The sequence below is a fragment of the Hevea brasiliensis genome, chromosome 16, assembly GCF_030052815.1.
Source record: "Hevea brasiliensis isolate MT/VB/25A 57/8 chromosome 16, ASM3005281v1, whole genome shotgun sequence".
Lineage (NCBI taxonomy): Eukaryota > Viridiplantae > Streptophyta > Magnoliopsida > Malpighiales > Euphorbiaceae > Hevea > Hevea brasiliensis.
The window spans coordinates 53,417,435-53,440,192 of NC_079508.1; the positions used below are offsets into that span (position 1 = coordinate 53,417,435).

At 35.4% G+C, this 22,758-nt stretch overlaps 2 protein-coding genes across 4 annotated transcripts; both read left to right on the forward strand.

Moving 5' to 3' along the window:
- Positions 1–932: 932 nt before the first annotated feature.
- On the forward strand, positions 933–12,391 carry LOC110639654 (uncharacterized). Of its 3 annotated transcripts, XM_021790694.2 has the most exons (12): positions 933–1,422; positions 1,713–1,865; positions 2,491–2,608; positions 3,108–3,204; positions 3,351–3,457; positions 4,837–4,959; positions 5,108–5,261; positions 6,556–6,616; positions 6,709–7,091; positions 7,830–9,438; positions 10,551–10,969; positions 11,878–12,391. In XM_021790694.2, exons 2-11 carry the CDS (start codon positions 1,738–1,740, stop codon positions 10,792–10,794), a joined length of 3,024 nt encoding a protein of 1,007 aa, XP_021646386.2. In that variant the 5' UTR covers positions 933–1,422; positions 1,713–1,737; the 3' UTR covers positions 10,795–10,969; positions 11,878–12,391. The 3 variants fall into 3 exon arrangements, with proteins under 3 accessions (XP_021646386.2, XP_057994163.1, XP_021646387.2); XM_021790695.2 differs by lacking the exon at positions 933–1,422 and having other exon boundaries at positions 1,742–1,968; XM_058138180.1 differs by lacking the exons at positions 933–1,422; positions 2,491–2,608 and having other exon boundaries at positions 1,719–1,865.
- A 2,813-nt stretch (positions 12,392–15,204) lies between these two features.
- On the forward strand, positions 15,205–15,996 carry LOC110639659 (classical arabinogalactan protein 9). The gene has a single exon (XM_021790702.2). It carries the CDS (start codon positions 15,329–15,331, stop codon positions 15,755–15,757), a length of 429 nt encoding a protein of 142 aa, XP_021646394.1. The 5' UTR covers positions 15,205–15,328; the 3' UTR covers positions 15,758–15,996.
- Positions 15,997–22,758: the final 6,762 nt, after the last annotated feature.

Below are 22,758 nucleotides of genomic sequence, written 5' to 3' on the forward strand. Positions count from 1 at the left end.
TAATTTGTATCCTATTATATTTTTTGGAGGAAAATTCTATAATTTTAATTTGTTTTGTCATTTTATTTTATTTTTATCACTGTAACGAAATTTGAATGAATGCTGATGTTTTTGGTTTGATTAATCAAGTTAAAACTGATTGTAGCGGAGGATCATTAGCTTATATGGTCAATAACTATACATGTATTATTAATTGTGCGAAAGATAATAAAGAGGGTTTTATATATTCATATATTTTTTTAAATATATAAATTTATATATTTATATTTAAATTTATAATATAGGAAATTTAAATGATAATTCAATGAACTTTTAATTTATTAGTGGTATTGAACACATCTTCAAAAATATAAAGTCTGTACATTGTTTAAAGAAGATAGTGAGATTTATTAATACGCTCTATTGCAAGAGACGGTAGCCACCTTTCTAAATTCCAAGGCATGCAGCATGCAAGTTTACGTTTAAAAGGCTACAAGTTTTTCTAACAAGTACAATATTAACAATATTGTGTTTATTAAGATAAAATAAAAAAAATTATATTTTTATATAATATTATATTATTTTTAATGTAATATTCTATATTTTTATATAATATTAATAATTTTTAATATAAAATTAATAATAAATAAATATATTTAATATATGTTAAATGTAATGATACACGAAAAACCGTAAGTATAACTTTTTAAATACATTTTCTAATTTAATTTGTTAAATTCCCTTCTCATAAATGAGTAACACTTTTATAATTTATAATATATATTTTTTTAATAAGTTATATTATTATTTATGTAAAAAAAAAAACTGGCTGATAAGAAAGTAATATTTTTTTATTATTGTACATATATATTTTTTATTTTTAACTCTTTTGAGAAATTTTTTACTTATTTAATAAATAAATATTATAAAAAATTTTGAAGGAAAAAAAATTTAATTAAGATTTGAGAAAGAGAATTAGAAAATGGATTTGCCGAGGTGATCCTTTAACTTTCACTTGTCCTCTTACCATGGCATGATTGTCCTCTTCCTAGTTCCTAACGAACTTTCTCTTCATTAAATGCGGGATAGGGACCTGAGAGAGAATTCGGTGAGGCCAACGGTTTGCCGAAGAGAGATACGAGGAACAGAGAGAAGCTGAAGCTTCTCTGGCCACTTTTTATCGTCCCTGTCACCAATGAAGCTATGAGAGATCTCCCTAGCCATCATCGGAGTCCAAGCAATCCTTGGCCCCTCGTTTTGCTGGAAAATGCGAGGGAGACCAGATCGGAAAACGGAGACTCGAAGCTTTAAGGATTGATTCGGCCAAACAAGGAGGAATTCTGGCTTGTGGCAGACACCAAGGTGACCACCGAGTAAAGGCGTACCTGTGGCAACCTTCAGTGGCACCAAAAACCAGTGGAGGAGACGACAACGGCATTCGCGGTAGCAATGCCTTTGATCGACTAGTTTTTTATTCAATTTTGAACAGTAATTTTGTTGAGTTATGCCTGGATCTGTCCGTTTGACGCTATTAGAGTTTATTTGGACATGTTATCCTTCTTATACATTGGTTAGATGCAAATGTTGGATGAGATATTTTTCAACTAGAACAATGCATTTTCTAGTTTTCTATTGGCGTGTATGAATCTTTTCTATGAAGCATAATTAAAGCTTTTATTGAGCTTGTTTGGACAAGGCAGTTGATTGTTATGATTTAATTGTTCTATTTACAGGGAGCATATCAAGTGAATTGCCACTATGCAGCGGATTCCAGTGACAGTTGAGGAACAGCTTATTTTGAAAGCAATAAAGGAGGAATGCCCATGGGAGAATCTCCCCAAAAGGCTTCAGGCAACTCTTACAACTAAAGAGGAATGGCACAGAAGGTTAGATTGGCTTCTTCTGTGCACCTTGATTTGTAATTTTAAGGTGCTGCGTCTTTGCAACAGAAAAAGCTAGTACTGCTTTTTGGTTACTTTTGCAAATAAGGTTAGTGAAATATGATGCAATTGTGATCTGATAAGATCTATAGATTCTGATTCTATTTGCTGCTGCAAAAGGTGACATCTTGTTGGTCATCTTCAAATATTTTTCTGAGAACTCAAATTTGTCTTAGTAAGCTTGTACATTTGAGTTTCTTATGATTACTGTTCTATAAGCTGCTCTTAGTTTGGGTCTATCATGCTTCTAGTTATGATGGATATTCGGGGTTATATTCTCAAACTCCTTCCCCTCTTCTGTTTTCTTTTTTCTTTTGTCTTCCTTTGGAATAAATCATTTGTAAAAAAAGAATTCAATTGGATTCTCACAAAATCATGTTTAATTTCTATTTTTTTTTTTAAATGAAAAATTTTTGAACTTAAGAAGAATTGATTTCTTTCATTTTCATTCCAAACATGAGAATTAACCAAAAAGAAATCAATTGAATTATTGTAAAATTCTACATTCCAAACAAGGGGTTTAAGTTTCTGTCTGATATTTTTTCTTTGCTTACTTGGTGACGTCATGCAGTATAGTTGAACACTGCATAAAAAAAAGACAACAATGGAACGCCTGTTTTGCTCGCAAAGTATGCAAAGAAGGTGAATATTATGAAGAAATGATGCGTTACTTGCGAAAGAATCTAGCGGTGCGTGTTGTACAAAGTATTAAAAAAAATCCATATAAATATGTCCTACTTTGATTTGGGTTGTTTTTGTGCTGCTTCAATCCTCTTTTTTTTAATGTTGCTTAAAGCAATGATTTAATTCTTGTTTGGCTTTTTGAAGACCTACTGGAAAGTAGTATGTTATAGGATTCTCATATAGGTGCCACACTGCCACTCCTTTTATCTTTTCCAGCCTCCTACAAGGGAGATATCTCATTGGATATTTTAGTTATATTACTATAAAATTTATAATGTTTTAACTTTGAGACAAAATATTGGGACAATATTTGTTGGTTGATCATGTAATGACATAGCAGTTTTCTGTAAAGCAGGCTTTGATATTTAATTTAATTTGCTAAAAATTATGCATATCCCTTCCTTTATGGAATAAAAGGTTATCCAAGTGCAACATAGAGGGCAGAAGTGTTGTTTGCGTTATAATTACATTTGCTTTTTTACTTATTAGTTTCATTACTTGCAGCTGTTTCCCTATCACCTTGCAGAGTATGTTTGCCGTGTGATGAGGGTATCACCTTTTAGATATTACTGTGATATGATATTCGAGGTTATGAAAAGTGGTAATGTGCTATTTCTTTTTCATCAAATCTGAATGGGTTGCCAAATTGATCATCCATTTTATTGTTATTTCCTGCTAGGTTGTAATTAATAAGCTTTAACATATCAGCTCTTCCATTCATTCTCATGTATTTCATATTGTTTGCAGAACAACCATATGACAGCATCCCGAATTTTAGTGCTGCAGATGCATTACGGCTTACAGGAATTGGGAGAAATGAATTTATTGATATCATGAACAAGTGCAGATCTAAGGTACTGGATCAGATGGCGTATATGCTTAGTTGCTTACAGATTCATGCAGGTGTATTTGTGTACAAGCATGTTTTATGTAAATATGAGATGTCTATAATTAAACTTGTACTTGAACTCCCCAATATATTGAATTGCAAAAATGTATATGACTCGAATTTTTAGATGTGACACTTGAGAATTAGAAGCAAAATCCAAGAACCTTCTTCCTTACCCTAGCATATTGTGTTTATAGTGGAGAGGAACCAAACTTCTTCCTATAGGATTTCTCTTTATTCACATGCTTTTTGTTTATCATGAGACATAACAATGAGTGTTATGTTTTCAGCTTTGACAGTTTGCTTCAAAGTTCAAACCCTTTTCGCATGCAGCAATAACTTACATCCATACAACACAACAACTAAGCCTTAATAACAAACTAGTTGGAGTCAGCTATATGAATTCTTTTTCACCATTCAGCTTTGTTAGACGCCAAGTCTGCATTGATTTCTAAAACTTATAAATTCCTTGATACTATTTTCCTCCATTTCATCTTATGTCTCCACCTTCCCCTTTTCACTTTTTCCCTTAATAACTTATCACACTTTTGTACTAGTGCATTTGATTTTCTATGTTGTACAGGACCAAACTATCTTAATCAACCCTATCTCATTTTATCTCAAATATGAGCTACCTGCATTCTCTAACGGATGTTGTCCCTCCTAATCTTATCCGTTATTGTGTTACCAGACATCCATCTTAATATTCATATTGCTGCCGCATTGTATGTTATACCTTAAATGCTCTAACATTCACTCTCATACAACATAACTGGTTTGACTATAGCTCTAAAGAATTTACCTTTCACTTTGTTAGGGATCTTATGGTTACATAATACACCCGTCACACTTGCATTTCATCCATCCTATATTAATCCTATGAGTTACATTCTCATATAAAACTCTATTCTTCTATGTGATAAAACCTAGATACTCAAATTGATTCCATTTAGGCACCAAAACTCCATTCAAACAAACCTCACTTCCATCCCTTCTACGGGAGTTAAACTTGCACTGGATATATTTGCATTTACATCTAAGCAAATATGAAATTGACTGTCTTCTATTAGTTCTTGTGACGTAAAAATTTTCCTTGTTGGATTTAGTAATATTTATATGGTTAAGTCATTGAAACAAAAGCTCGATACCTGTGTCATTATATTGTGGTTGGAAACTTATTTGGTTAAACTATTCACTATTGCGTCTTTTTTGCTGTATAAAATTTTCCTCTCGTCATACATGCTCTTTATAAAGACTCTGATTGAACTCATTTTTAATATTTGCAAGCTATGATTTCATATTGAATACTTATTGTTATCTTACCCACTATGTGGCGCAATTCAGAAAATTATGTGGAAGCTGAACAAATCAATTGCAAAAGAACTTCTACCTACACAGCCTGTTGACTTTGCCATTGAACCATGGTGGGGAGTTTGTCTTGTCAACTTTACCCTGGAAGAATTTAAGGTAAGCTTTCCATTTTCTGTTTTGAATCTAAAGTATACCACCTTTGAATTTATGTGCAATTCTGGCACAATAAACGCACACACAAAGGCAAGTACAATCCTTGTGCAACTGCTCATAATTCCCCCTCCTGCCTCCTCTACATTTCTAGAAACTCTCAGAAGAGGAGATGGCAACAATAGATAAAGTTTGTAAGGAGGAAGCTAATGCATATATCCTATTTGATCCTGAAATTGTAAAAGGCCTGTGCCGACGAGGATTAATCTACTTTGATGTCCCTGTGTACCCTGATGACCGTTTCAAAGGTAACTTCTTTTCCAATCATTGTGAAACCAGGCTTTCTATGTTTATCCTTATTTACCAATTGTTAAAAAATCCAATATTTTGAGTTGTACTATTTAGGCTATATTTGATTCTCATTTATTTGGCTCACATTGACTTTTTTTCAAATGTCTCAGTTGTTTATTAATTGTAGGCCTTTGCATCTGAAAGTTTCTTGGTCTATGCAACACCTGAATCTCTTTTTATTCTGATTAGTTGTTGATCAATACTTGAGATGCAATTGTTTTACATGCCTTCATTCTTGTTTCTGTTTAAAAGGAAAAATCAAATTTGTTTGTTCTTTTGTCACCACACACATACACACACACACACACACAAACAGAAAAAGGGGAAAAAAATGAAGAGAGAACTGAATATTTGATTTCTTTGATGCAAAGGATGAATTGATTGTATAAATAAAATCTCCTAAACATTCATGATAACATTATATAAGTGGATGCCTTGCAAGGATGAATTGATTGTACAAAATAAAATTTCCTAAACATTCATGATAACATTATATAAATGAATGCCTTACTTGTGGCTGATTAATTGTGTGAAGTTGAGGCTTTTTATGATAAATTGATGAGAAAAAGTTGATATTTTGGTAGAAATTAAGTTATTTGGGACTTTCTCATGGAACTTGTAGTTCACTGCACAGTTTTTTTTTTTTTTTTTTTTTTGGGAGGGTGGGGATGAGAAATACCCCTAACAGTTGGCTAGTAAAAATGGCTAACTTGAGACTCTAAAGCAACAAACTTAGAGACTCCTATTTAGCAAAATAATCTGGCATAGTTGGGGATTTTGTATTATGACCGCATGAAGATCCATAACTTATAGAACAAAAACCTATATTGAGAATTGATATAACTTTAAATTACTATAATTTGACCTATAAAATTACAGCCTTGCCATGAGGCGTGAAATGGGGGCTCCACAATATAAAGCATTAAAGCTCCAGTTTTCCGAAATTTGAATTGCATGGAAAAGCAACCAAATCCCTTTTTGGTTTTCTTTTCCCGAATTAAACCCTTTAGTTTGGTCCTGCTGTATGTATGATTATTGCGCATAAATTACTTTGCCATGTGAAATTTTGTTTGAAAGCTTGAACATGTTTTGGAAGTTGTTCCTTTCTTTTCTTTTCTTTTCTATTTTTTTTAAACATAGTGTAGTCCCACGACAAGGGTTATTGATAATGAATTTTGGAAGTTCATTTGTCTTAATTCACTTGTCCTCCTCAATTTCTAAATTCAATGTAACAGTAATTTTGTGGCTCAGTTTCCAGGCTTGAAGGGTTTGTTTCAAATAGGGATCAGTCTTATGAGGATCCTATCGAGGAGTAAGGATGTTATCAAGATTTCTTTTTAGTTATTTGGTTGCTATTTACTAGCATTGAAACTAAGATTCTTATTAGGATATTCCATTTTTCAGGTTGCTTTATGCAGTTTTTGTTGTTTCAAGTGAGAATGCTACTGTTGCTGAACTGGCAACAACTTTGCAGGCTGACCTTTCCCAGTTGCAGGCTGCTGCATCCTTTGCATGTCGACTGGGATGGGCAGTGAAATTGATTGATCCAGCATCCATTCTTCAAGAAACAAGTGCACCTGGCTGTCCTAAAATCACTCTCAGTGATGAAGAAGAAGCTGCTCGTGCTAGTGTAAGCTCATCAAATGTGTTCAGTGATGGTGATGCTGCTCAGCAAGGAGATATTTCAGGAATTGAAATCCATGGGCTGCTTTCCGGCCTTGCTCGTGTTGCTTTTATTGTTGATGCTAATATAACTTCCTATCTAATGATGGGTTCTGTTTCACCAGGTGTCTTTTTTTTTCCCCCTCCATTTCACTATTTTTCCCGTTGTGAATTTAAAATAAGAAAAAAAACATACTAGTTGTATAGGCAGGAAACAACAATTCCATAATAGTAGTTCAAGAGGAGTTGAAGTAGTGTCTTGTAAGTGATCTTGCTGTACACTATTTCTACCACTGTATGAAGATAGGTATTAGTAGATGAAATTGAAGTTCTGATGTGAAAACTAGTTTCTAGTAGATGTTAATTAGTAATATTTTGCTGTGGGTCATGTGGTGTTGGGCTATTAAGGTTTGTTATTACAAAGCTTAGTCAGAGCTCGGTACCTTTGTGATGGGATGCCTTATTTTCATCTTATACTTGTAGAAAGCCTAACAAGTTGACATGAACAAGCTTGAAATTAGTCATCCATATAGATTTTGTTTCAATTGCTTTGGTTAGAATTAGGTAGTTGGGATATTGCACTCTCTTTGCCTTTCCCATAATACTCTGAAGAAACTCATCATGTTGGTTCGTTCATGTAGTCCAATTGTCATCTTGGCTAGAAACACCTGCAATAACTTGCAGCCCATCATTTGTCCCAATAGAGAGAACGACATGAGGCATATTATGGTGCAAGCAAAATTTTAGCTAGTTTCAGTATTAAATATGAAATAGTTAGGTATCTATATCATGTTCGCTACAAGCCTATGTTGTTCCTCTTCTTATTTTACTTAATTGTAACTGTTGCTTTTTATGTTTTGCAGGCTTGAAATCTCATGCTGTAACATTATATGAGGCTGGGAAGTTAGGCCATGCTAGCCTTGCTGATCTTTGCAAGGATCTGAGTACATTAGAGGGAGCGAAATTCGAGGGAGAATTGCAGGAATTTGCAAATCATGCCTTTAGCCTTCGTTGTGTCTTGGAATGTCTGCTATCAGGTGGAATTGCTACTGATGCAAAAGTGGAGGTAGTTTGCAATAAGATAGGCACATTGGCTTCAAGCAATGATGAGCATACTTCTTTGATAGCTGATGTCTCATTGACTGACAAATCAGGAAGCTCTGGTGCCAATGAAGCTGAAGCAGAAATTGATCATTCCATGAATGTAAGGATACCTCAGGATGATTCTTCTCTGGTTGAATGTGTTACTGGAAGTACTGGTGATGAAACTGTCTTATCTGAAGACTGTAATTCCATAAGCGAGGTCTCTAAGTCAGACCTAAATGTCCAGAATGATGAAAAATTCATTCCCATTGAAGGGTCTGATGTTGGAAGAGGAACTTCAAAGAGGAAAAGAAAATATCGTGTGGATATTCTCCGCTGTGAAAGCTTGGCTGCTCTATCACCTGAAACTTTAGATAGGCTATTTCTTCGTGATTATGATATTGTTATGTCTATAATTCCACTTCCTCCTTCATCAGTTCTTCCTGGACCAAAAGGTCCCATCCATTTTGGTCCTCCTTGTCATTCGTCTTTGACACCATGGATGAAATTGGTGCTATATTCAACTGTGGGTATTGGCCCTCTGTCAGTTGTTCTGATGAAAGGACAATGTTTACGTTTGCTTCCTGCACCGTTGGCTGGTTGTGAAAAAGCCCTTATATGGTCCTGGGATGGTTCTATGATTGGGGGGTTGGGAGGCAAATTTGAAGGGACTTTGGTTAAGGGAGGTGTAATTTTACATTGTTTAAATTCACTTCTTAAATACTCAGCTGTCCTAGTTCAGCCCCTCAGTAGGCATGACCTTGATGAATCTGGAAGAGTAATTACTATGGATGTACCAATGCCCCTCAACAACTCTGATGGCTCAATTGCTCGCATAGAGAATGAATTGGTTCTATCTGAAGATGAGAGATTGAAATTGAACTCCCTGCTAACTCATTTGACAAAGAAGATGGGATATTTAACAATTGGTTATGTTCGCATGTTAAAGCTTTTCAATGAAAGAGAGTCAGACCACTTTGCACCTGATGATCAGAATTATGAGTGGGTACCACTAAGTGTCGAATTTGGCATTCCCCTTTTTAGTCCAAAATTATGTAATAATATATGTGAAAGGGTTGTATCATCAGAGTTGCTTCAATCAGATTCTTTTACTGAACATCATGATGCAATGCAAGGCCTGCGGAAAAGGTTGCGTGATGTCTGTGCAGAGTATCAAGCAACAGGTCCTGCTGCCAAACTTCTTTACCAGAAAGAGCAGTCAAAGGACTCATCTCGACATCTTATGAACTATGCCAGTGGAAGATGGAATCCTCTTGTGGACCCTTCTTCTCCCATTTCAGGAGCCACGAGCGAGCAGCAGAGATTAAAACTTGCTAATCGGCATCATTGGCGTACCGAAGTTCTGAGTTTTGATGGTAGCATACTAAGGTCTGTCTACTTCAGTATTATAATTTGCTTGTGTTAACTGATTCCTTTAATGAACTATATGTGATTGTCCTCTATTTTGGCATTTACTTGTATAAACAGGCACATAAATTCCTTAGATATCGTTTTTTTTTTTTTAATATATACTTATCCTTGAATTTATCTATGGCATTTATGCATAATTTTAACATGAATTCTGGGCATCATAACAAATGATGCCAAAAAAGGGTCATTAATAAATAATAAGCTTCAACTTTCAACAACTTTGACCTTGTTGGAATACGGCTTGTGGGAACAAGTCCCACATTGAAAGTATATAAGAAAGTTAAAGGACATATAAGCATTGGTAAAACCAGAAATTGCCTTGGCCATTTGGTGATGGAGAGCCTAGTTTTAAGCCCATATCAGCATAGAGACTTGCCTGTTTATTAATTCGCACTCCTCGGCCTTGATTTCAACATGGTATCACAGTTGTGAAGTCCAATGGCTGTAGATTCGGACCCAAAAGCATGGTGGGTTGAGTTGCAGCAAGTCAGACCCGTGAGTTGAGCTAACTGAGCCAGCCTCAGGTGGATTCATGGGCTAACCTAGTGAGCTAGATCTTGAGGGCAAAGTAAAGAGGAGCCAAACCCAAGTTAGATGTGCTAACCTATACAATGCTAAGTAACAATTAGGCCTATGAAGTCTGGGACAAACCCAATTGCACTTGAGAGGGGTGTTGGAATATGGCTTGTGGGAATAAGTTCCATGTAGGCAGTGTACAAGAAAATTAAAGGGCATATAAGTGTTGGCGAACCAAACCAACATGGTTGGTGATGGAGAACCCAGTATCATGCCCAATTCAGCATGGATGGCTGCCTGTTTGATGATCCACACTCCTAGGCCCGTGATTTTCAACAACCCTCAATGTTAATGTTTTGGATTGCATTAAAAAGGATCAAAACATTGATAGGAGTTCATAGTGTAAAACTGAAGACAGACACCCAATTATAATTTATTGCTGTCGTTTTTTTAATTCTTAAATATGAGGGATTATCTACTCTTTTTCTTTTTTTTCCCCTATTATGTTGATTCAAGTTAAGGACCTTGAAAGAATAATTTTCAATGTGGTGCAGGTCATATGCTCTAACTCCAGTGTATGAGGCTGCCACAAGGCCTATTGAAGAAACCCCAATAGTGAATACGATAAAAGCCGATCCTGATGAAGCTGATAGTAAAGAAGTGATTCTTCCGGGTGTCAATCTTATTTTCGATGGTTCTGAACTGCATCCCTTTGATATAGGCGCTTGCCTCCAGGCTCGGCAACCAATTTCCTTGATTGCAGAGGCTGCAGCAGCCTCGGCTGCTGCAGTTAAATAGATCTCTTTCCGCAATAATTCTGCTTGGGTTGGATAGCTAGAATACTGTGTCTGCATACAACAAATGAAAGTTGTGAAACATTGGATCCCTCATACAAGCTTTATTGTGAATTTTTGGTTCACCTGTTGCTTCTTTGAGATTGCTTATTACGCACAGGTTCGGGCTTATGTCTGAGGTAAATACCAAGAGCTTTTTTACCCCCTTGCTGAAGTAATTCTACATTGATGATTGATTATTAATTCCTTAGGCAGTGCCTTGAGTTGTTTTTATGGATAGGCGTGTTTGTTATAAGTATGAAAGAGAGTATTTGAGCTTCATTTATTTTCCTTGTTCAAAATGTCCAGCATGAGAACTTAGATGATTCTTATATCTTCATATTTTTGGCTCATACACTATACACTAAATTTCCGCAGACAAAGCTTACTAAATATAAGCATTTTTAATATATATTTGAAAATAACGTTACAGGGGGTTTGGGGTTATTTAATTTTTTCTTTCTTCTTTGTTCTTTCTTGGGGCACTGTGATGATTTAATATGGAGCTCTTTTTTACTTCTATTAAATTATGGCTATTAGAATGTTGGATTTTGGAGGCAAGGTCTTATAGGTGAGACATCAATTTTTTTAGCATCAGTTTCTTGGCCCTAGGACAAGTTCTGTTCAATTCAGTGATTTTAATATGGATTGTTTGCCCAACTTTTCAGAGGTAATGATAAATGTCATATATAACTGAAAGTGGAAGTCACTAAAACATCAACTGATACTACCATAAAGACCAAAACTGATACTACCATAAAGACCAAATTCTTTGATGAAACAGGCAACTGGAAAAAAAAATTGCAGTCAGTAAAAGCCAGGTAAAACCTTAAGAGCTATGTTTAGATGAGCTTGAAACATTGATTCAGTATCATCTAGTGAGTTCTGTGTACAGCCTCAAAGGGTTTCATTTGTTTTAAGTTCTTCCAACTCATTCAGACTCAGATTATTTAGTGTATTTGATATCTGCATTTGTTATTTTTCTAGCTATGCAAAAACTTGATAAATAAGGTTGAGTCCTTACATACGTTTTCTGGTTTAAATGTAGGTGGTTATTAGTCAAGGCCTTGGCTGAAGCTCTAGTGGTAGTATGCAAAGCGAAAAAAATGAAAAAGAGAAGGACGGTGATTTTTGCGAATGTTATCTTTTCCATTCAATGCCTGAAAGATGGCAGGCCCCTACCCTACTCCTAACCAATAATGGGAAGAGTCTATTTTGCAGCGTAATAAGGAGGGAAACTGCAACACATTCAATTTCCCTTAATGTCTAATTATGAAGCAAACCTGCATAAAAATTTTTTATTATTTATTTCCCTTACAGAAATTTTGTTAGTGAAATGATTAGTAGAATTTGGTCTTCTCATTTTTTTTGAAGAGCTGGTGAGAGAAAAGATAGCAAACTAGGGATGGCTTGGCTTTTTGTTTTTAAATAAGTTGTCCTAGCCTAGTTTGTTAAGTTACATACAAAATACAAGTATCTTGTGGCATGAGGATAGTGAAACAGTAAAGATTAATGAATGTTTTAAGATCAAGAGGATGCATGTCGATTGAACTTCTGGATTAGTTTCTGGCCTCAATGTGTTGTTGGAATGCTACATGTACATTAGACATCCATGATTCTTCTTTTCAGTCGCTTCCATTTTCAAGCTGAAGAAATGCAATTAGTAGATATAAGCTTGGCTTAAACTTGGTAAAACCTGATGGTGGAATCAGGACTTTTACATGGGTTTGTCATACAAGATTTATAGCAGGAATTCATCATCCATATGGAACCCTGCTGGTTATCATGCACCGTGTTAGAAAGAAAATTACATTATATATACAGAGGGTTTCTTGCATGAATAGGAAACTTATTATTCTTTTGTTTATCCATTGCTCGATCCATAGGAAGGATCCCGCAATGAAAGCTTTGCTAGTTCTGATCACGTAGACTCCCAAAGGAGAAATAAGGCCCATCCCCGTGACTCTTGTCAAATTTCAGTTTTCGGCTCGCAATTTTCTGGACAGAACTGGAGAGTGGAGACTCCAGTTCATGCATTAGTCGTCAACGTCGACACTTGTTATTTGACAAATAATATTTGCAGTGATCCAAAAAATATTCTATTTTACTAGAAATAATTCACTTCTCATTTTTAAGGACAATTCATAAAAATACAAATCTAAACAATCAAACAAAGAACTCCTAAGCGAATCTGTCATTTTCATGGACATTTCAGAAATAAAATTATAAGATTAAATTTAGCTCCTTGGAAATTTATATACTAGATCAAAATTGACATGATCCAATCATCAATGATATGATATCTTAGAAAAGTAAAAACCACGTGGCAATAAATGTGAAGTCCGTACGCCTACGTATGAGAAGAAATTTTTTTAAATATATTAATTAGAGAATATTTTAAATAATTTAAAATTATATTTATAAATTTTAATTATAATGATGCTAAATTAATAAAATAGCTTACTTTAAATTATTTTTTAAATAATATATAAAAAATATTTTTTTTTTCTGAAAATCAGTTTTGTCCTATAATATCAATGCCAAACAAGCTTGTAAATGAAGTGGGTGATACTCCATCCTGATGAATCCAATCAACAAAATCCTAGCAAGCTCATCCCTTATTATACAAGCTTGCTTTGTTGTTACCCCAATCCATATAGGAAAATTCTTGTTTATATTCAATCTCTGATACAAGCTTCCTTTGTTCTTTAATCTTTGATTGCGGGATTTAGGTAAAACATGTATGTATTGAGGTCACTGTTTAGTTGGAATCATCATTTAGAAAAAAAAATATATATATATATTGCAATTCATCATGATAGCTGAATTTTCATTGATAAAGCTTCTGAATATAAAAAATTTTAAGCTGGATAGCATGTGATTGAAGAAAACAAATAATGTTGGTGGGAATCTTACAATATCCTCATCATAATTAGTGGTGGATAGGGATAATTTATCTGCCAAATTTAAGAAAAGGGCAAGCGAGAATAAAGGGTGGGCAGATTCTGAAAATGGGAATGTGTAATTGACATGGGAAGATGGCACCAATTATAGGAAGAGTGCACACTCAGAATTGATTCAATATTAGGCAAACTGAAGATAGTTACGGCATTTGCCACAACATATCACTTTTTTATAGAACAAGCAGGTGTCATCTGAGCCAAGCTCCAGTAAGCATCTCTGGAATGAGATGATTAGGAGAACTTGGGCATCTTATTCAACGTCAATACACATCATGTTTATTCGCTGTTGGTGCTGATGAGGTCTCCATGTTTAGCACGAAGAAGAAGAAATATATCAAGCAAGTGGCCTCCAGATCAATTCGCATTTCCCCTTTTTCTTTCCATAAACGGCCACAACAACAATTGACTTATATATATAAAAAAAAAAAAGAATATATTCATTTTAATCGGTCAATAAATTTTGTGATATTTTGCCCTGCCTACAGAAGAGTTCATGGCCAAAACCGTGTTGAAAAAAAACCATAATAGGCAAGCAGAAGAAGAGGTGGCATGGCATTGCATGGCCAGCTCATTTTGATTGGAAAAAGACAATTATCATTACCAGTCGTAGAGATACCAGTTAACTAACAACTTTGGCAATGAAAAATTTAATTTCAGTAATATTCTTTTTAATAGAAATGAAGACATGTTCTTATTGTTTAGCTTATGATTAAATTAAACATTGAAATGAGGAATTGACAGTCCTAAACCTCGCTAAAATCCGAACTGCTTGAGAAGAACAAAACGCAAAATCCTGAGTCGCTTATATTTTTTAATTTCTTGTTTGATTCGAGGAACACCGTAATCTATGTAAACCCATTTAATTATATTATATGATTAATTTGTCTGTTTTTCTATTGATACTCGCTGTCTATTTCCTAAGAAATCGCTAACAATATGTCTAAATAACTGAATCAACAACGTGCCCATCATAACGGTAACCAGAATTTTTGTTCATTGATAATTAGAAATTTTTCATGGATCTCAGAGATTTTCCCTTTTTTTTTTTTTAAAAAAAAAATAATAATAATAATTTTATTATCTTTTAAGTCTTCCAGATTAAATGACAACTAAGAAACTTCAGCAGCGATACGAAACAGCTTGGAATCGACGCGTTTTGGAACAATCAAAGAATTGGAAATCACATCCAACGGTCCAGATCACTTACATGAGCCACGTGTAGTTCCTTCTTGTATTTGTCTTGTTCAAACCAGTTGAAATTACAGTTTGCCCTAAGTAATTATAATGGGGATTAAACTGTAAATTTGCGGTTTCAAAAATAAGAATACCTGCAAGGTGGAAATAATCAAGAGATTGTCTCAACCCGATTATAACCTTACCTGTCTCTATAAATATGCCCGCCCTTCTCTCTCATTAATCCCCAGTCACGCTATCTCTTGCCTCTCTCTTTTCCTCTGTTTTTGGCTTTATTCTCTCTCTCTCTCTCTCTCTCTCTCTCTCTCTCTCTGTGTGGAAGCTAGCGAGTTTTGATCTACAATGGCCAGGAAGAGCTTCGTCACCTTGATTCTTTTCGCTCTTTTTGCCTGTTCCGCTTTAGCTCAGGCCCCTGGAGCCGCGCCCACCGCTTCACCGACGAAGTCACCTTCTGCTGCACCGGCTCCCAAGACTGCAGCTCCAACTGCTGCTCCCACTCATCCTCCGACTCAAACACCACCTGCATCGGCTCCTGCTCCTCCCACTACGAATGTCCCAGCGGCAGCCCCAACATTGACTCCTACCAGCTCGCCTCCTGCTCCTTCTGCTCCGACTCCCAGCTCAGGTCCATCAGTAGCTGTTCCTCCGAATGCATTGACTCCTTCTGCTGATACTCCGTCAGGGAATCCTTCCAACGGTGCTGGCTTGAATAGAAACAGTGCTGCTTTGGCCGTTGTTGGAGCGGCTTGTGTGTGGTCTTTGTTGTTGTAGATCTGATATTCAGGTTTATGAGTCGCTGATTTAGGAGTTCATTTCATTTCATTTCATTTCGTAGGATTTTGAGTTTTATTTTATTCTTATCTTTTCAGTTTTTTTTTTTTTTAATTTTATTTTACTGCCTATGGCTATGGTCGACGGTGATGGCCGCGTTCTTTACTTTTGACGGTTGAGATTTTATTTTCTCTTATTTGTTGTTATTATTGGTGATTATTATGAATATTTTTTTTTAAGTGGTATGTTAATAATATGTTTGTATTTTGTGAATTAAAAAGCTGGAATAATGATCTGATGGTTTGGATCTGTCAAATCGTGAAGTGCGATCCTTGTGATGACTGACAAGTGACGAAGAGAAAAGGCATAGACCGACAAGTCTTGGTTTTTTGGTCATTTCGCGAAGGATTTTGGTTATGGAACCAAGACCAGCTGGAAGCTCTCTGATTGCTCGCTTCCACTTTTACTTTTTTTTTTTTTTTAATTAATGCGTCGAAACACTAAAAAATAATATTTTTTTCTTATAAAAAAATAATATTTTTTATATATAAAAATAAATTTTATATAATTATAAAAACTAATATATATATATATATATCAAGTAAATTTAATAATTAAAAAAAAAAGTCCTTATTTGCCTATGAGCATGGCAAGTAGCAGTTTAATTTTTTTATTAGCTGAAATTAGATTATAGGGGAAAAAAAAAAAAGATAGTAGCGTTAGGTAATGAGCTTTTCACGTGGCTACAGCTGTAATCTAACTCTATTTACAAGACGCCCTTGTGCCTTCAGGATTGGGGTTTACTTACCGCTATGTTTGGGAAGGTGAGAAAGTAAGAGGGGAGGGGAAAGAAAATGTGGGTGAAAATTAACTTTATTTTTTATTTTAATTGATTAAATAATAAAGAAGAAAATAAAATTTATAAAAAAAATAAAAATATTTTGTTTTTTTTATTTTTTTAAATGAGAAAAAAAATTAGAAAAAAATATTTAAAATTATAAATATAATTTTATATTTTATAATTATTTTTAAATTTAATTATAAAATTATAATTTTATTATTTATAAAATAACTTCCTTTTAATATTTTTCTCTCTCACTTCAAATAAGAGAAAAAAATAATTTTTATTTTCATTAAAAAATAATTTTTATTTTTATTTTTTATTTTTTTTCTTTTATTTTTCGTTTACCCTAATAAAGTTTTCAAACATAGCGTTAAAATCAAATTGGAATTTTAGTATGGTTAGATTTTTTTTAATGTTTTAATTTTAATTTTATTTTATTTTTAGTATTTTAATTTTTATTTGCTTTAATTTCTTTTAGATTCAATATAATTCTTTTAAAAAAATAGTTTCAATTAAATTTTAAAATGAATTATTAATATACAGCATCATATTAATATATTTTTTATTATATAATTTTTTCAAAATATATTATGTAATATATATAATTAAATTATTAAATAACTTAATATATTTATAATTAAAATTATTTAAAAAAATAAAATATGTTATTTATAGTTTATTGTATATATTGTAATTTTTATTGTATATAAATATATATAATTATTAAAATTATATAATATATTTAAAAAAATTATATAACTTTTCATGTATATATAATGAGTTTTTTATTTGGATTTAATTTCAAATAAGTTTTTATGTTTTGAAATAATTTTATTTTAATTCTCAGTAAAAAACCTGTAATTTTTAATTATAATTAAATTAAAAATAATAAAATAAATTTAATTTAATATAATTCTTTAGCTTGATTTGAAATTCTAAAAATCATGCACACTTATAATCCTAAAATAGGAGAGGTGTAGACTGATTTGATTCGGATAAATATATTTGAATTTTTAATTTTTTATTTAATTTTGTTAAATATAATTAAAATTTTAAAATTTTTTGTAACACTCCAAAATTTTAAATTTTATTATTTTATGAGTATTATTGATATTTTAATTTTATTTAAATTTTAAGAAATTATTTGAGATTTTTCGGATTTTAAAAATCAGATTCGATTTTCCGAAAATATAAACTTTGATGATTTTTAAAAATTGATTTAAAGACCAAGTGGCAAAACTAAAAATATATTTGGAGTCTAAGAATTTTTCTGAGTTTTCTGAAATTTTTTCGGTATTTTTGGACCTCGTTTTCGAGGCAGAGTAAAAATTCAAAATTTTGTATCCTGAATCGAACCGACTGAATCAAATTGGACCGAATCGGACCGATAGAATCGGACCGGCCTTTTCGTTTTCTTCCTTCTTCCTCCCCGCGCGTCCCGACCCCTCTCCCTTTCTCTCTCTTTTTCTCTCTCCTCCCTCCTCCCCTTGCCGCGCCGCCACCTCCCCTGCCACCCCAGCTCGTTGGTGCGCCGCCTCACCCCTCCCCCATGGCCGGTCGCACCTGAACGCCGAAAACGGCCTCGGCGACGCACGCCAAGAACCGTTCGTCTTCCCGGCCAAAATCCGGCCGATCCGGCCACCAATCGAACCGGGTCTTGTGTCTAAACTCATCTACTCGTTGAGAGCTTTTCATAGACACCAAGAACACCGAAATCCATCGGGCGGTTTGTCCAATTTTTGCTCGGAAAGTTTTAGCCCATTTTGACTTTTAGGCTAGATTTCTCACAAACCGTAAACCCCACGAGAAAACCGAGAGTACTAGAGTGCTCCACTCGTCGAGAGCTTTGCGACGACATAAATTTCGAATTTTTTCGACATCATTTTTCGGTGGGTCCCACGAAACTTCGCAGTATTTTTCCGAGCATTAAATGAGCTTAGAAAATTTCATAAAATTTATGTACTAACCCCCGTGTTGTGGGCTTCGTGTAGGTATCCTCAATTCGCGGAAATTCGACAGTTGTCCGGGTTTGTGAATTTTCGGCCAGACAGACCCGTTACCGAAAAAGTCTCCGAATTTGACCGAGGTTTTGGCTACCCCCCATTGTCAGACGTCCTGAGCGCGTCCCAGAAGTCAGAATCGGCAAAGGTAAACCCGAACCTTGTTTTTTCGTAATTTTCTAGTGCTTAAATAGGATTAAAAATTCATAAAATATTCGTGGTAGCTCAGAAAATTATGATTCTTTTTGCAATAGCCTAGTAATATTGCTAAGGACCGCGGGGCAAAGTTTTAGAATTTTTAGAGCTTTTTTGGATAGTTTTTGCAAAAATGATCAATTATAAGGACTAAATTGAAATTTTACATATTGTGATGGATGATTGATTTGATGGGTCCAGGAGGGGCTGTGTGATGTGATTGAATTGTGGATATATGAGTTGCGAATATAGAAGTGTGTTTTGAGCCTTTTTGCAGGTTGGGTAAGTCCTAGGTATAGGGGAGACTCTGCCGGATTTTCGGCACGACTTAGAACGTATTTGGTCTTTTCTTAATTTGTATTGAGTCATTTGTATTAAATAATTGTAATGTAATTGTCAGGTGAGCCCGTCTTGAGCGCGTCCTAGAAGTCAGAATCGGCAAAGGTAAACCCGAACCTTATTTTTTCGTAATTTTCTAGTGCTTAAATAGGATTAAAAATTCATAAAATATTCGTGGTAGCTCAGAAAATTATGATTCTTTTTGCAATAGCCTAGTAATATTGCTAAGGACCGCGGGGCAAAGTTTTAGAATTTTTAGAGCTTTTTTGGGTAGTTTTTGCAAAAATGATCAATTATAAGGACTAAATTGAAATTTTACATATTGTGATGGATGACTGATTTGATGGGTCCAGGAGGGGCTGTGTGATGTGATTGAATTGTGGATATATGAGTTGCGAATATAGAAGTGTGTTTTGAGCCTTTTTGCAGGTTGGGTAAGTCCTAGGTATAGGGGAGACTCTGCCGGATTTTCGGCACGACTTAGAATGTATTTGGTCTTTTCTTAATTTGTATTGAGTCATTTGTATTAAATAATTGTAATGTAATTGTCAGGTGAGCCGGGACAGCCTTCTTCCTCCGCCCAGCCGCTATAGTGACCGTTGTCAAGTCTGTGAGTAAAATATTAATTTTAATTGTAATTTCACTATTATTGTCACGACCCAACCTATGGGCCGGACCGGCACTAGGACCTGGGCCAGCCTAAAGCCCCCGAGGCCCGTAGTAAGCCTAACTGTTCTTTAACCCAACTCTAAGGCCCATTTGGGCCCAATATCAAGAAAACAAACGGACAGAGTCCGGCCATAAAATGGACTTACCAACGGGGAGTTTTTGACTCACCCGACCTGTAAACACAATATATAGTCAATTGGGGAGCTCAGCTCACCCTCCACATACTCATCAACATAATAATAAATGGGAGCTCAGCTCCCTCATCCAATCCATCAAACATGCATAGCATATTAAGTTTACAGGTCCCAAAATAATAATTTAGTTTACAGACCCAAATCAAATAACATTTCTAACACATGGGAAATTCTAAGATTTAACAAGTTTATACAAACAGTAATAATTGACCTGCGAGGGAGAAAAGCAGGTTAACCGAAATAAAATCCTCCTGTAGCCTGAAAAAAATATTGAACAGGAGTGAGCGTTTGACTCAGAGAGTAAAATATCAATTTTAACCATAATCTCTATAACTAACTATAACTAATGCGCCCTGTATAGTGAAATGCAATATCAACAACATTTTCACATCATAACATCAAAAAGGTAATTTGGAGCACTCACACACCCTGTAGTATCAATCATAACATATGGGAGCTGATCCCCTATACAGCTCTCTTAAATCCAACCTGGTGCCAGCGAATTACTCAAGCTCGGACTTCCACTTAATAACCAAATCGAGGGTCCTAGCGAATTACTCAAGCCGTGACTACCCCTAGAAGGATCGGGTCCCAGCGAATTACTCAAGCCGTGACTGTCCCGTCCTATCCATAGTCCACACCACATCACACTCACGCCAACACACGCACACTGCTCCAAATTACCACAACAACATCCATGGCACATCAACAGTTATGAATGCAACATAAATCGTGCCTAGAGTTTAACTACATAAATATATGCATATAAGTAATGCATGGGCATGCTGAACATATAATAATATCGAAATTACAATTAAAATTAATATTTTACTCACAGACTTGACGACAATCACTGTGGCGGCTGGGCGGAGGAAGAAGGCTGTCCCGGCTCACCTGACAATCATATTACATTTATTTAATACAATCTGACTCAATACAAATAAAGAAAAGACCAATTACGTCCTAAGTCGTGCCGAAAGTCCAGCAGAGTCTCCCCTATACCTAGGACCTACCCAACCTGCAAAAAGGGTTCAAAACACACTTATATACTCACAATCCATGTATCCACAGTTCAATCATATCACACAGCCCCTCCTGGGCCCATCAAATCAATCATCCATCACAATATGTAAAATTTTAATTTAGTCCTTATTATTGATCATTTTTGCAAAAACTGCCCAAACAAGCTCTAAAAATTATAAAACTTTGCCCCGCGGTCCTTAGCAATATTTCTAAGCTATTGCAAAAAGAATCGTAATTTTCTAAGCTACCACGAATATTTTATGGATTTTTAATCCTATTTAAGCACTAGAAAATTACGAAAAAGCAAGGTTCGGGTTTACCTTTGCCGATTCCGACTTCGGGAACGCACTCGGGACATCTGACAATGGGGGGCTAGCCAAAACCTCGGTCCAATTCGGAGACTTTTCCAGAACGGTGCCGTCTCGCCGAAATTTGCGCATCTTGGTCAATCGCCGAATTTCCGCGAATCGAGGATACCTACACGAAGCCCATAACACGGGGGTTAGTACATAAATTTTTCAGAATTTTCTAAGCTCATTAAATGCTCGGAAAAACACTGCGAAGTTCCGTGGGACCCACCGAAAAACGGTGTCGGAAAAATTCGAAATTTATGTCGTTGCGAAGCTCTCGACGAATGGAGCGTGCTGGTGGCCTCGGTTTTCTCGTGGGATTCACGGTTTTCGAGAAATCTAGCCCAAAAGTCGAAATGGGCTAAAATCTTCCCGAGCAAAAATCGGACAATCCGCTCGATGGATTTCGGCGTTCTTGGTGTCTATGGAAAGCTCTCGCCGAGTAGATGATTTTGGACACAAGACCCGGTCCAATTGGTGGCCGGATCGGCCGGATTTGGCCGGGGAAGCTGGAGCGGCGCGCGCGCGCAGGGGGCGTTTTCGCGCGCGTTTTTCCGGCCGTTCGGGCGGCGGCCGACATTTGGTGGCGGCCGTCTCTTGGCGGCGGTGGGGTGAGGAGGAGAGAGAAACGAGAGAGAAAAGGGAGAGGGACGACGCGCGCGGGGAAGAAAAAGGGAAGAAGGAAAAAGGCCGATCCGATTCGACCGGTCCGATCCGGTCCGGTTCGATTCGACCAGTTCGATTCAGAATACAAAATTTTGAATTTTTACTCTGCCTCGGGACCGAAAACGAGGTCCAAAAATTTCGAAAAAATTCCAGAAAACTCAGAAAAATACGTAGACTCCAAATATATTTTTAGTTTTGCCACGTGGTCTTTAAATTAATTTTTAAAAATCATCAAAGTTTATATTTTCGGAAAATCGAACCCGATTTTTAAAATCCGAAAAATCTCAAAAAAATTCCTAAAATTTAAATAAAATTAAAATACCAAAATACTCATAAAAATTAAAATTTCGGGGTGTTACATTCTTCCCCCCTTACAGAAAATTCGTCCTCAAATTTTTACACAAGGCAGAATAAAGCACATGATTATACATTGAACAGATAAGGGTACTTGCTACGCATGTCCCGTTCTGACTCCCAGGTGCACTCTTCCACTGACTGACTCCTCCACAAAACCTTAACCATAGGGATCTGTTTGGATCTTAGCTGTCTTACTTGGTAGTCCACTATGGCTACAGGTTGCTCCTCAAATGTCAAGTTCTCTTTTAGCTCTATCACATCCAAAGACATGAGAAGGATCGGGAATGTATTTCCTGAGCATGGAGATGTGAAACACGGGATGAACGTGAGAAAGGTTGGGTGGTAGCTCCAACCGGTAAGCAAC

What these genes read in the sequence shown, in the direction of transcription:
- LOC110639654 (XM_021790694.2), top strand. Translation starts at nt 1,738, where the DNA reads ATGCAGCGGATTCCAGTGACAGTTGAGGAACAGCTTATTTTGAAAGCA. An exon ending in AAAGAGGAATGGCACAGAAG is followed by an intron (nt 1,866 to 2,490) that starts GTTAGATTGGCT and finishes GACGTCATGCAG; the next exon opens with TATAGTTGAACACTGCATAA. An exon ending in GATGGGTTCTGTTTCACCAG is followed by an intron (nt 7,092 to 7,829) that starts GTGTCTTTTTTT and finishes TATGTTTTGCAG; the next exon opens with GCTTGAAATCTCATGCTGTA.
- LOC110639659 (XM_021790702.2), top strand. Translation starts at nt 15,329, where the DNA reads ATGGCCAGGAAGAGCTTCGTCACCTTGATTCTTTTCGCTCTTTTTGCC.